Here is a 14,587-nt window from a genome sequence, read left to right as displayed (position 1 = left end):
ACGGAGACAAATTCTTTGCGCATGCAAACAGACAAGCTTTTCCCCCCCCACATTCTGAAAAAAATATGAGAGCATTTAAAGTTTAAACTAAAACTGTCCAACTGAGTAAATCATAATGCATGAATACCAAAGGCTTGTCTTGAGACAACAGCCATGAAAATTATCAAATGATCTACTGAACTTGAATGACAACAGTAATGCTGATGACAGTTGTGCAAGAGTGTCCATTTCTCCTTCCAGACTTTAGGAGGTGTTTGATAAAATGACAATTAGTTAAAGAAGTAAAAGGTATTCTTCAAGCATCTTTTGAGAATCTTCACTGAGAATTGTTACTGAGAATCTGCAGTAAAAAGATCAAACTAAACAAGAAAGTATCATGAACTTTGAGGTAGGGTGTATATTAGGTAATACATTGCCATTTGATTACTTTATTTATTTATTTTTATTTATTTATTTCGTTTCGTGCATGGTGGTCAATCTACACACCCATGACCGAAAAGGAGCAGGATGAAGACAAGTCTTATGTTACCTGCCCCTTATTAAATACCAAAACAAAAGAACAGTCAATGTAACCAATATTTACAAAAATATACACTTAAATAGAACCAACCACAGATATTAATAATACTGCTTAATTCCCAGTCTATTCATGATCATATAACTTAAATATCTTATCTTTATACATTTTTTTGAACCTAAGTTAATTTGTGCATTCCTTTAAATCATTCTGTAGAGAGTTCCACAGTTTTACTCCCACAACCGATGTACACATCTGCTTAAGAGTGGTCCTTGCATGCTGATGTTTGAAATTATATTTCCTTCTATGTTCTATATCTTCTGGATTTGAAAAAACAAACAACTGCTAAGTTACTTAAACTTGCTTCTGATAAGATTGGGTTGGGAAAAAAACATGTTTAATCCAAACTTAAGACAAACTTTCAACTCGTCAACTATTCACACTGTCCAAGCTGGAAACTTTGGCAATGTAGTAGTGAGTGCTGAGTGCAACTTTCCCAGTTTTAATGAAGGATACTTGCATTTGACCCGGACCTTCTTGCCCAGACGATCGTTACAAACCACCTCGATCATCTTCAATCTCTGCCAGGAGAAGAAGAGAGTTAAGTACATTTGAACATTTCGGGTTGCATTAAAACATCCCATCTTAAAGTAACCCCGTTGAAGGTTAACAGGTGGATCTAATCATTAATGAGGTAGTTTGGAAGATGGTGAAACATAAGAAATCAACACGGTTTTGTGTAGCTCGCTGGCTACACGAGGCTCACAACACCGTCGCAAAGCCATTATTCACGGACAAATTCATGAAAATGCCGTTTTGGTCTCAAAACATGAATAGCTGTGATGTTCTATAGGAGCCATACGTACGTATAAAGTTATACAGCAACAACAAGTCTTCAGTCGCTGATGTTTTCTGGAACGCTCTCGGTTGAGCTAAAGAGCCGCTTTAGCTGCGTGGTGGCGTCTCAGCCAATGATATCAACGAATGGATGACTGGCAGTTCTGTGAACCAATCAGGAGACGGAATAGCCCCTCGGGGGGCGGGCCATATTCTGAAAACAACTCGTGCCGTAAACCAGTACCAGTTGTCGTGTACTTGGCTGCTGCAACTGTCTGTCGCACTACTGCTACATTACAATTACATTTAAAAAGCTGCTGCTGCACAGAATACCATGGCTGACGAGGAAAATTTACCGTCTGGATGGGAAAAAAGAATGAGCCGTAGTTCAGGTAATGTATCCGGATCCACGAGAGACTTAATTGGTGTATAGATGTAATTATGCAGTAAGTTTAGCTTTACCAGCTATCTGCATGAGCATCGTGGTATAGTGCTGCAGCCAGGGAGCTGGGCCTTAAAGTTTTACTACGTTAGTCTCATTTTAACGATGCAAACATTGGTGCTGCATCTGTGCTTTCTTGTGGCAAGTGCATAAGTGTTTATTTTTTTTAAAACGTGTCCTTTCATGAGAAGGTAATTCATTCACGCTGACTGCTGCGCGGCCCTAAATGACGTCACCCCGCCCCACTGCCTCGCACGTAAAGGCTGATTTATGGTTCCGCGTTACACCAACGCACAGCCTACGGCGTAGGGTACGCGGCGACGCACACCGTACGGTGAGTGTCGCCGCGTACCTTACGCCGTAGGCTACGCCGTATCTACGGCGTAGCCACTGTCAAACATCTGTCCCACTAGCAAATATAAAGTGAGGGTTTTGGTCATTTTGAGTCTCTTGGACCGAGGCTAGAAAAACAGAAAATTGGGAGTTGTTCTGGAGGGGACTTTTTTGTTTTTAATGCTAATTGCAAGTGCAAGATGACACAAAATGAGACATTAGTGCACCTGTTATGGGCTTGCAAAGTATGCAGTTAATCTGATCCATTTATATTTCATGAAGCATTGAAATTGGTGTATTTATCTGGGATTTAAATATTCAAGTGCTCTTGATAAATTCAGAAAAACGTAGTTGTAGGAGGCTGATTAGTTGAAAATCTGGTCACAGAATGAAGACTTTGGTCTTGAAAAGATTCAGTCATGCGAGGATTGATCACATTCAGACATAATCATTACATGCGTGGCATTGCATGAGACCTCTTGTACCACCAAACACATACAAATATATGTACACACTAATATATCACAGGAGTGTGTGTGTGTATGTATGTATATATATATATATATATATATTATGTATATGCACGCACGCACGCACACACGCACATCTTTTGTGTGTATATATAAGTGCATATGTGCAGTACATGTATAGCATTTATGTCCGTCTTATTGAGTTCCTCCTCGTTCATGATCCTCTTCCTAATGGTCTGTCCAGGTCCTGTCTTAGAGTCCATCCTTTGTGATGAAGCCAGTTTCTGTGACTGCAAGTCGGCAGCCTGCTGTGATCAAATGAGAGAAGGATGCGATTTTAAATCACGATATTGAAAAGTAAACTATACCTGTTTTGTTTCATTCACAACCAAGGCATACCCGGCTGCCATGTCATGTCTGCATTGATATAGGCTCTGAATCAGTGCACCAATCAGAACTACAGATGACACCGTGATCATGTGGATTTTTCTTGTCTTGTCTTTGCACTTTTGTAGGCAAGGTGTACTACTTTAACCACATCACCAATGCCAGCCAGTGGGAACGTCCGGTGGGAGATGGCCGTGGAGAGCCAGATAAGGTTGGTTGTTTAATTTGCACCTCTTTGGATTTAATGCGCCTCTAAACAATATCAATAATAAACTTGAATTACAAAACTACTCAAAAAGATACGTACGACATACAGATTAACATTGAAACAAGTCAAGCTTAAAAAGCTAATTCTAGCTGGTTCTGTACGGCTGATGTGTCAGAGTTATCCATCGAGAACAAGATTTATCTAATCCTAACAAGATGATACTTTCCTTGATACCAGGGCTCCAAGCTATAACCAATTAGTGGCCTTGTGCAAAATCTTTACTGTAACAACTGTGGCTTGGAAATATACCTGATTTACATAGACATGTAACTGTGAGAGGAAGAATTGCTTTTCTGAAAATCCACATTTAATCATTTGGGGGGTGGGGGTTGATTTACGGTAAGTCAAACTGTCAAAGAAGTAACACAACCTATGTGCAAATCACTGGAAGAGAAGCTGAGATGTCACTTTGCAACTTGGCACATTTATTTCACTTTAACATGATTCATTATATTAATGCTTTCCTAATTAAGTGTCAGTTATATTATGCTTTATAACTGAAGCATAAAATGACCAGCCCAGCAGCGCATGCACTTTCTGCAACATATGAAGAGAGCACATATCCTATTCTCACCACCTTCTACAGAGGAACTATAGAGAGCATCCTGACTAGCTCCATCAGTCTGGGCAGCCGCCTCGGACTAGACGTCCCTGCAGAGGTTGGTGACGACAGCAGAGAAAATCATTGGGACTTTACTCCCCCCCTGCAGGACACTGCAGGGGGGGAGTGTTCTCACTGCTGGCGTCTGGAAGAAGATTCTGCAGCCTGCAGAGCAGAACAGCCAGAATCACCACTAACTTCTTCCCACATCCCATAAGACTGCTGAACACTCTTTAACCTTGCCACCACACCCCACCCCTCCTCCTCTCCCCATGCACACACCTAGACAGGACTACCTCACTCACTCAGGATCTCTCTGCCATACTGCTGTGTAACGTACATTACAATTGGACTACAGGTTATCCCATGTCATTTCTGTCTCTACACTGTGTATTTATCTTAACTGTACATATGCCGTATTCACTGCTGTGCTATATTGTCATTGCTTTGAAATTTCATTTCCGATGCAAATCCGAAATGACAAAGTCTGTCTAAGTCTTTGACTAACTTTCCAGTAAGCCACAATGTTGTGTAAATACATATTAAATGGGTCATGAGTTTGTCTTAAATGCCTGATTTTGTAAATTTGATAACTGACAAATAACTGTTTCTTTTTTTTCCCTCCCTTCTCTCAGGTGCGGTGCTCTCACCTACTGGTTAAACATAATCAGTCCCGGCGTCCATCATCTTGGCGAGAACAAAATATTACACGGACTAAAGACGAGGCCCTGGAGTTCATTCAGAGTCAGTACAGAAACACAGATAAGATATGGGGAGGTGATTCTGTGTGGTTTAATCAACATACTTCACTCGTCTTTTCTGTGCAGAGTACATAGAAGAAATCAAGTCTGGACAGGAGAAGTTCGAGACCCTAGCCTCTCAATTCAGCGACTGCAGCTCAGCAAAGAATGGTGGCGATCTGGGTCTGTTTGGCAGAGGTAAATACATCACAACACCAAGTTCCATGTATATATGAATATATGTGTATACCCCCTGAATGTATTTCGAGGATTTACTTTCAAAAGAAAAAAAGTTATTGGCTTTTGTACCTTTTTAAAGTAGTGATGCACCGAAATGAAAATTTGTGGCCGAAACCGAAACCGAAAATAATAATAAACACTTGGCCGAATACCGAACAATACCGAACATGGTTCTTCGCAGTTTTTCATTTATTTTGCCAATTTTTTCACCATTGCGTAAATTAAATAAATTTGATTTAGGCATGCTTTTAAAAGAAAAAAATCTTTTACAAAATTACAAGGTAGAAAACATTTGAACATAAAAAACTGAACATTTTTTAATTTCCCAGCATTTTTTAAATATTCCAGCAGACATTATACCAGCAAAGAACAATAACTTAAAATAAATAAATTAGCAAAATACATTTTTTGGCCATCTTTGAGCTTACGTTAGGCTTAACTGACTGAACATTGTAACACAGGCCTTAAAACAATAAAAATGCATTAAAGCGCTCAGGGTTTTTTATCATTTCAAATGATAAATCAAACTTGTAGTGCTGAAAGACTTTGCAGATGTGCCCCCTCTAGATATTTGAGCAGAACATTCATTGCAAACAGCCATTCTTGTATTATTCTTTGCCACTCTATATACTTCCACACTGCTGACATGTTTGCACCGCACCACTTCACTCCACGCTCTTCGCTGTTTGATTTCGTCATCTAAACGCACCTGTAATAGATTGATTTATGTTGTTTTGGTTCCACCTGCTGGTGAATTTTTGGTAAAATTCTTATGTGGTTAGTTTTTGGTTGGCCAACGATTTATGTGTTGCGCAACAGTTACGGAGCGGCCAGTCTATTTCCTTGTATTACAACGCCGTTATTAATAGTTCTTATTCCACCGAACACCGAAAGTGTTTTTTTTGCCATTTTCGGCCGAACAATTTCGGTTACCGAACAATCGGTGCATCACTATTTTAAAGTTTAAAAATGATACATATTTTGCTGCAACCTCTCTCAGATCCTGCTTAGTTTCATGTAATTTTTCACAATGTGAAACCATTTCCTGGAGTCTTAATGCTTAATGTTTGTAGCATTCATAAAATTACAGTACCACAGCTCCCTTTTCCAAATATGTCTCTAAACCTCTTTATGTAGCAACCGGCTTCAGAGGATTTTTAGAGGTGACCCCCTCAGCTTCACTCCCCCTTGTTTCCTCTGCGGGGTATCCTTTATTTAATATCTGGCCTGCAGTTTTTCATAGTTCCCCAGCATTTATATTCCAAAGAACAAATAATAACAAATAATCCAGAGCAAAGCCTTGCAGGAGGGTGCTACATTACCAAAGTCATGTCTGTTTGTGTTCTTCCCAGCACCACAATGACTAGACTGTGCTTTATAAGTCATTCATGGTTGATATGAAACTAAAACCAAAAAAAAAAATTGAGTTCAATGTTTTTAAAAGGAGCTTTAAAAGAGACACTTTAATATATTTGGGTATAATTCCCATAAATTGAAGTAATGATGTATAAATCCTGCAGATGATTCAATTCAATTTTATTTATATAGCATCTTTTACAAGGGAAGCTGTCTTTAGGTGTTTTCCAGAGACCCAGAACAGCCCCAACAGCAATTATTACATAAACATACCCTAAACACTGGCAGGTAAAAACTCCACTACTGGGAGAAAAACCTTAAGCCAAACAGTGGCAAGTAAAAACTTCCCTTTAGGAGGGAAGAAACTTTTAGCAGGACCTGGCTGATAAGGAGGCCAGCTACATTATAAAGTGTATCATATTCTATTAACTTTAATGAGGATAACAGTTTTATGGCTGTAACATGGAGTATTTGTTTCTCTTTTAGGTCAAATGCAGAAGCCATTTGAAGATGCTTCCTTCGCTCTCAAAGTGGGAGACATGAGTGGTCCTGTTTTTACTGAATCTGGAGTCCACATCATCTTACGCACTGGCTGATAGCAAGACACCGCATTCTTTACCTCCCCCCCTTTTTATTTCTACTCGTACACAGTTTAAGACGACCAGATTTGCAGTTGATGTCAATGACACACTCCGCCCTCCCCCAAAAACAAAACAAGAAGACGCTTACAGCCTGTATCACATTGTTTTAGCTGGGACCGTTTGTTCCAAGCTCTGTCAAATGAGTATGAATAAATTCATAATTCTGAAAATCATATCGTTCCTAAAGACTTTGAGCTTTTACTAACCATGGCATTGCTGGACAAACATCTGTGCCTGTTGAAGTGACTGCTCCCCGAAAACACTTGGGAAAAGTTTAGTGATGCGCTTGGAAGGGTCAGTAATTGTTATGTGCATGTCTATAAAAAGGACCACTCATTGTAAGTTTTTTTTTTTTTTTTTTTTCTTTCTTCTGGTTTCTACCAAAGCGTGCCAAAGCCGTTCCTGTATCTGTACTGTTTTGAAAAATGTTCATTAAGATGTTTAAAATGTTTTCAAGACAATGCAGATCATTGCAGATGGAGAAATCACTGTTATTCAGAGTTCTTTACACATAAATGTTAGCATTTATTTTACATTTCTGTCTTCAGCAAATATTCAGAAGCAGAATTACTTGTGTTCTTAGCTGTTTTAAAAAGTGCTTGGTTTGTCCACGGGATATGCCGAGATGGCACCACTGAAGGGTCCCAGGTTTAAACAATAAGCTCAACAGCATCAATATTCAAATGAAATGTTAACACTGTTGTCGTTGGGGAATTAATTAAAAAATGAAACAAGTTTTCTTTTTTTTGTCTATTTTTTCTGGACCCATATTCATCAGCACAATAAACAGTGGAAAGCATGGTCTATCATCTATTTTATATTTATTTTTTTTATGTTTATTATTTTGATGGAAACTTTTTTGAGAATTACATTGGAGATGCTCTGGCAGAGCAATCTGTGTTAGGATAATTCCTGTTCCAACTATCAAACCAAAAGTAAAAAATAATTTCTTTCAAATGTATGAACAGATCAAATGATTTATAGTTATCTCAGTGTACTTGTGTTTTCATCTCACTAATAAATTAGAATACCTCCTGCTGTGTTCTGCTTTGATGGCTAACTTAAGTATTCCACCTCCGAAGTACAAAAATACACAAGTTTGTAATAATTCTTTATCCCCAAAACAAAAAAGAACATTGTTAAATGGGAGCATCAAAAAGTTGCTTTATTTTACTCAGACATTTGGTTTGGACTTGCATACAGGGACAAGCAGCAGGGGTTTTCTTACCAATTTCCCAGCTGTTAAAACTTGTATTAGAGAGAGAGAGGGGAAAAAAAAGAGGTTTAAAACAGGTTTTGAATGCATCTCTCTTATAATTGGTCACCATCCGTGTACCAGGATGAATTACAGAAACCCTGATCTGGTGCGACTCAGCAGGTAATGATGAATGTTCATGGTACTGAAACAAACATTATTATTGCAAATACTTTTATTTTTTATTTACATTTGTGTTTATAATACTATTACACCAAAATGACTGTTATTCTTATGGCATTTTGACATAGGCCCTATTTGTTCGAGTTTTAATTATATTTCATTTGTAATACGTTATTTTATTCATCATGTTGCGGCAGTTGGTAGCCTATACTGCATGACTGAAGTATGAATAAAGTAAGCTGCTCATTCGTCTTATATTAACATGTCATTACAACATGATAAGAGTTTCAGTGTAGTTTGTACTGCTGAAGTAAGACAAACACATCTAAATCATTGTCGTTTGAACTCTGGTTGTTCAAATTGTTCAAAGTTACATAGTGATCAGGAGACAGTCGGACTTAACATTTTTTTTATGATGAATGGTACTATATTAGTTCAATAACTGGTCGTTGGGCAGAAAATGCTGCCCTGAATCACATCCAAAGGAGGTGGAGGAAGTTAACCATTTAAAGAAGTGGTCCGAAGTGCAAGTGGAGACATGAAAAAACATATTAGAAATTATAAACACGGATTATTGTGATGGAAAATACCTCTGACGGGATGTTAGACTTATTTATTTATATATTTTCCCCTCAATTTTGATTTGATATTGATTTTTTTATTTAGCACATATTAAAAAGTCAGTAATACAATTACCATAAAAAACAATAGACAGCATATATGGAGGTCCAAAAAACCCTCTAGGGGCTTGACAAGAGGACTTCCTTAAATTAGCATAAAAATGGACATTATCATGGACATAAAATGCATATCATACGCAGCACACACACGCGCACAGCACGCTCACACAATGCACACTCGCACGCACACACAAAGTAAAGAAAAAGGTACATACCCAGAAAACTAGAAAAGACAAAGGAAAGAAAGAAAAAACTACAATACTGTATAAAAATAGGGAAAAAAGACAAATGTGAGTAAGTAGAAGTTTACATCATATTATTAAGCTATTGATATAGCAAAATATGTTTTACAGATTTATTAAATAATTCATGAGAAAGTTTGACAAGGTGGGGAGGAAGTGAATTCCATATCTTGGAACCTCTGTAAAAGATCTTAAATTGAGATGTAATAGTTTGCGATTGTGGGGGCCGAAGCTGGGAAGCTTAGGGGTTGAATTTCTTGTCAGGGAAAAGAAATTGTCAAAAGAGTTAGGAAGAGTTTTATTTAAAGAACCATATACAAATTGAGCAATTTGGAGGTTATTAATCTGATAGATATTAAAGATGCCAAATTTGCGAAACAAAGGTAACGAGTGACTTCTTAGAGGCGAAGAGGCAATGATTCTCACCACTCGTTTTTGCAACCTAAGAATTGGTTGTAATTTTGTTTGGTGAGTACAGGCCCAAGCAATGTTGCAGTAACTAATAAAGGGATAAATCATAGAGTAATAAAGGTTGAGTGAAACTTTTGTGTTGAGGAGATAAAGGATTTTCCCAATTATTCCAATGTTTTTTTGCAATTTTAGATGAAATTAGTGAAATATGAGGTTTCCATAATAGGTTTTCATCAATTAGCATCGATTTACCATTAGCTGTTGAAACATTATCAATCATTACTGTTAAATTTTCAATGTGTTTCTTGTAATTGTGACTAAACAGAATGAAATTTGTTAGTTTCAAACCATTTTTTTTCTATTTCCTCATTAACAACTTTCATAATTACATTATTAGGATTTGTGAGTAAAACTAGTATCATCAGCAAATAACATTTTAGATAACTGATCTGAAACGTTGGGTAAATCATTAATATATATAAGAAATAACAATGGCCCAAGGATTGATCCTTGGGGGACACCACAGTTTATAATAAGAGGAGGAGAGTTCCCTCCTTTAAAAGCAACAAACTGTTTTCTGTGCTCTAAGTCAGTGGTCCCCAACCTTTTCTGAACCGCGGACCGGTTTAATGTCTGACAATATTTTCACGGCCCAATCTAAAGGTGTAGCTGATAAAAACTAAATAAAATGACCGGCATTAAAAAGTTAGTAATAATAATAATAATAATAATAATAAAAAAACATCATTTTTGAAGAAATAAAATGAAATAATGGAAATTGTAAATTACTTATAATATCAGTGTTTTTATAAATGTGTTTTTATGTTTGTTTTCTCATTAACGTTATTTAAAGCCAGGCTTTTATTTTATTGTTACATATTAAGTAGACCGATATTTAGTGCTTTTATTTTGAAGGCGTCTCGCCGAGACCTCGTAAACATCCGGCGCTTCGGACTTTAATGGTAAAAGTTTAACGGCAGTAGAAAGTGTGTCTGAAAGACTAAACTAGTGTCTTGAATGCTAAAGTGGAGCCTAACTGACACAAAAAGCACCTGCTGATGAGGATTTGTGCAAATTTTATACCGTATTTATGTCCAGCTTGAGTTTGGTCGCTCATGTATTGTGGAAGCTTTATTGCCAACCGAGCGAGCAGCTGCGTCGGTCTGTATTTAAGTTAAACTTATATGAATGTAGAAAGACTAACTATTTTATTTTATTTTATTCCTTTATAGCTCTTACGGTGTGTTTGCAGTGTATTTACATCCAAGGAATAAAAACATTGTGAACCATCAGTTTGAGAGACATCCATCATCTACAAAATTTATTTTTTAATTAAAAAAAAAAATAATTTTTTTTTTTTTTTTTTCATCAAAATTTTTTTTTTTTTTTTTTTCTCTCTCTGTGCGGCCCGGTACCAAATGACCCACGGCCCGGTACCGGGCCGCGGCCCGGGGGTTGGGGACCACTGCTCTAAGTAACTGGAAAACCACAATAATGCCTGTTCATCCAGTCCCAAATATTTCAATTTATGTAACAAAATATGGTGGTTAACAGTGTCAAAGGCTTTTGATAGGTCTAAAAAAATTCCTATAGTGTATTCTTTGTTATCATTTGCTCTGTGAAGTTCATTAGTGAGATGGGTAATGGCCATATAAGTAGAATGTGATTTCCTGAAGCCATATTGATGTTTGCTGAGCTTCATTGACAATAATGAAATATTAAACAATCTATTGCAAGCTAGCTTTTCTGAGATAGAGGGTAAAATGGAAATGGGTCTATAGGTAGTATATATTGCAGGATCTTCAGCCTTGTATATAAGAATAATTCTGGCCATTTTCTATTACTATGGCACAATTCCTTTAGTAAAAGACAAGTTAAATACCGTATATGTGTCAGTGGTTTGGCAATGGCATCAGAAACCACTTTAAGTAGTTCTGCACTGGTGCAGAATTCCTCAGGGGGTCTAATATCCTACAGACTTCACTGCAGGTAACAGGGTTTAGATTAAATTCACCAGTAGGGGGTGTTGTCATAAATTGGAGGGGACTTTCATTGACTACAGGGATTTTAGAGGCCAGCATTGGTCCAATTTCAGTAAGAAACTGGTTAAAGTTGTGGGCTATAGTTGCAGGATCATTTATGAGTGATCCATTAACTTTAGATTCATTGGGAAGAGATTTCTGTTTTTTTTCCTTTTATTAAGAATTTTATTAATGATACTCCATAGTGCCCTCATATTATTTTTACACTTGTAGAGTTCGGCATTAAAGTAGTGTTTCTTTGCCCCTCTAATAATATGATTTAATTTGTTTTTGTATTGTATAAATTGCTTACGGTAGAATGGAATGGGTTTAGAAAGATATTTTCTGTACAGTTTATGTTTATTTCTAAGGGACTTGATAATTCATGTGCTTATCCATGGCTTTGTTGGTTTAGAATGAGGTTTAGAATTCTTTCTCTTTTCAGGAAAGGCAACATTGTAAGATTTAGTTACTTCATTTATGAATAGGGTATAAGCCTTATGTGGGTCATTTGAATCCAAAACAGTATCCCATGGAAGATGCTCAAGTAGATGGGTTAGAGTCATCGTCCTTAATAGATAAATGTACAGAAGTCATAACAAAAATTGGAAGATGATCTGATATGTCCATACAAAGGATCCCTGAATTCATTTTTTTTTATCAAACACATTAGTGAAAATATTATCAATCAGTGTGGCTGAAATATCAGTCACTCTAGTTGGCTTGCAGATCACAGGGTGAAAACAGTGTGAAAACATTATATCCAAAAATTCAGAATCTATTATATTAATATTAAAATCTCCCATTATATAACAATCTTTTCTCTCTTTGGATATAATGTCAAGCACATCTGCCAAATGAGAGCTAAAGTCACTTATACTGAAATTTGGTGGTTTATAAATACATCCAATGACAGTATGATTATAAGTTTCAATAAAAACACTCTCTCTAAAGGACATGAAGCATTTTTCAATATCAGGCCTTTCCTTATACTCTAAACAGTTGTTTACATACAGTGAAGATCCTCCGCGTACTTTATCCTCTCTACATCTATATACATCACTCTAATTCTCGATACCATACATATCAGCATTTTCATGGTTTAACCAACTATCTGAGACTCCCACTGCAGAGAAGGTGTGATTTAGCATCCTCAGCTGAGGGAGCAGACTAGCCACTAGCTGAAGACCAGGCAACAGTAGCAAGCAACCACCAGCTGACCAGGTCACAACAGCAACGTGAGGGAAAGGTGAGTGAGAAATTAAACTTCTCTTTTCAACAACCTACTCACCAGCACCACCATAATGTCTACAACTCGGCATAAAAGTAAAAAACTGCAAAATGACAAAGATTGTATTACTTGGGAGACACTACAAGAAGCTCTTGAACAACAAAATATTTTCTATGAACAAATGCTGAACCGACAGCCAGGAAGCAAATTTTAAGTCCTTCAGATAGTGTTAGACTCTGCCAACAGTCGTATTGATGGGCTTGTTAGAGAAGTTCAAGATCTCAAAACAAGCTTGCAATTCTCCCAAAAAGAAATTGATGACTTTAACTCATGGATAGAAAGCTGATGTCCATTGAATCTGATCTTCTAAATGTTCCCTCATCTTCTCATCAAGTCCCCGCACTCTGACTGTGTTGCCAAGATGGATTACTTGGAGAATCAAAGCCGGAGAAATAATATTATTATAGAAGGGCTAGGCCCAGATAAGGAATCTGGAACATGGGCGGAAACTGAAAACAAAGTTTGTGAGATATTTACAAAAAATCTCAAGCTGGATCCCAAAGACATTGAAATTGAGCGGGCTCATAAAAATTGGAAAACTTAAACAAAATGGTGACAAATCCAGACTGTGGTAGTGAAACTACTGATATTTAAGGACAGAGAACTCATCCTTTATAAGGCCAGAACTGAGCTCCAGAAAACTTCTATCTACATCAATGAGGACTTCTCCGACTTTCTCTGCAAGAAGAGAGCAGAGCTTATCCCTGCTATGAAGGAGCATCAGCTATGACCACCTGATTGTCAAACCAAAGAGGATCAAGAATCAAAGACTGAACCAAGTGGACCCAGAAATTTACATTTCAGTCATATTTCCATTATGTGGACACATGATGATCTTCCTACAGTAGATGGACTTGTTTACTTAATCCAATCATGGAATACAAGGACCCATTTCTTTTTAGTCACGTTGATAATGCTGAGCTTAACATTTTGTCTGACCACCAATCTAAGAAGCCAAAGGTCATGCCAACCAGTATAGTCACCCTTGAACCTGCTGAGGTTTTAATCAGAGGTGACTCACCCTCAAGTGATATATTGTGTAACAATGACCCAAATATGAATTGTATATTTAACATGAAACAAACCCTGATGTCTGATTGCAGTTATCTCTAGGAAGAGGACTTCAAATATATCAGTGATCAATTTAATAAGAAAGATGACCTCTCATTCTTGCACATTAACACACGTAGTATACCAAAAAATTATGACTTACTTACATTCAATCATTTTGTTTCCAGAAGAAACAATCCATAGGTCAAATAGATTTTCTTTTTGGCAACACAAATGAATAAGTGACACAAAATGTGATGCAGGAGAGAGGGTTGGCTGTAATTTTAATAGTGACGAGTATAAAGCATGGCTTTTCTCTGCGACTCCTTGAACCCTGTCAAATCAATATAAAGTTTGTGTATATTTTATAGGGGGTTTTCTTTAAAACAACATTTTCTTTGCTTCTAAGAGCATCTTCAAATATTCCAACCAAAACAAACATGTTTATTCATCAGTTATGTTGGTTTTTAATGACTAAAATAAAAAAAATCCAGCTGTATCAGCGGTTTCTGGGTAATGATAAAATTAAGAAAAGAAAAGTGAGAAGATTCACCTTTGTACTAAAAATGTTTATCATGTGTGATCAATTAGGGACACACATATATATATATGACATCAATACAATTTAAGGTTAGAGGCAATGTGCACTTTGTTGTCTGATTTTGTTTGGTCTTTATCACCT

General features: G+C 36.9%; 1 protein-coding gene across 1 annotated transcript; it reads left to right on the top strand.

The window, feature by feature from the left end:
* Positions 1-1,160: 1,160 nt before the first annotated feature.
* On the top strand, positions 1,161-7,571 carry pin1 (peptidylprolyl cis/trans isomerase, NIMA-interacting 1). The gene is made up of 5 exons (XM_061719927.1): positions 1,161-1,746; positions 3,115-3,197; positions 4,491-4,599; positions 4,683-4,793; positions 6,678-7,571. Exons 1-5 carry the CDS (start codon positions 1,689-1,691, stop codon positions 6,785-6,787), a joined length of 471 nt encoding a protein of 156 aa, XP_061575911.1. The 5' UTR covers positions 1,161-1,688; the 3' UTR covers positions 6,788-7,571.
* Positions 7,572-14,587: the final 7,016 nt, after the last annotated feature.

This window comes from Cololabis saira, chromosome 1, assembly GCF_033807715.1.
Source record: "Cololabis saira isolate AMF1-May2022 chromosome 1, fColSai1.1, whole genome shotgun sequence".
Taxonomy (NCBI): Eukaryota; Metazoa; Chordata; class Actinopteri; order Beloniformes; family Belonidae; genus Cololabis; species Cololabis saira.
Note: the sequence above shows the minus strand (reverse complement) of the source record. Positions and strands in the feature narration are given on the sequence as shown.

Excerpts from the sequence above, each read along its gene's own strand:
- pin1 (XM_061719927.1), top strand. The coding sequence starts at position 1,689 with ATGGCTGACGAGGAAAATTTACCGTCTGGATGGGAAAAAAGAATGAGC. Across the intron at positions 3,198-4,490 it reads GCCGTGGAGAGCCAGATAAG|GTGCGGTGCTCTCACCTACT; the intron begins GTTGGTTGTTTA and ends CCCTTCTCTCAG. Across the intron at positions 4,794-6,677 it reads TCTGGGTCTGTTTGGCAGAG|GTCAAATGCAGAAGCCATTT; the intron begins GTAAATACATCA and ends TTTCTCTTTTAG.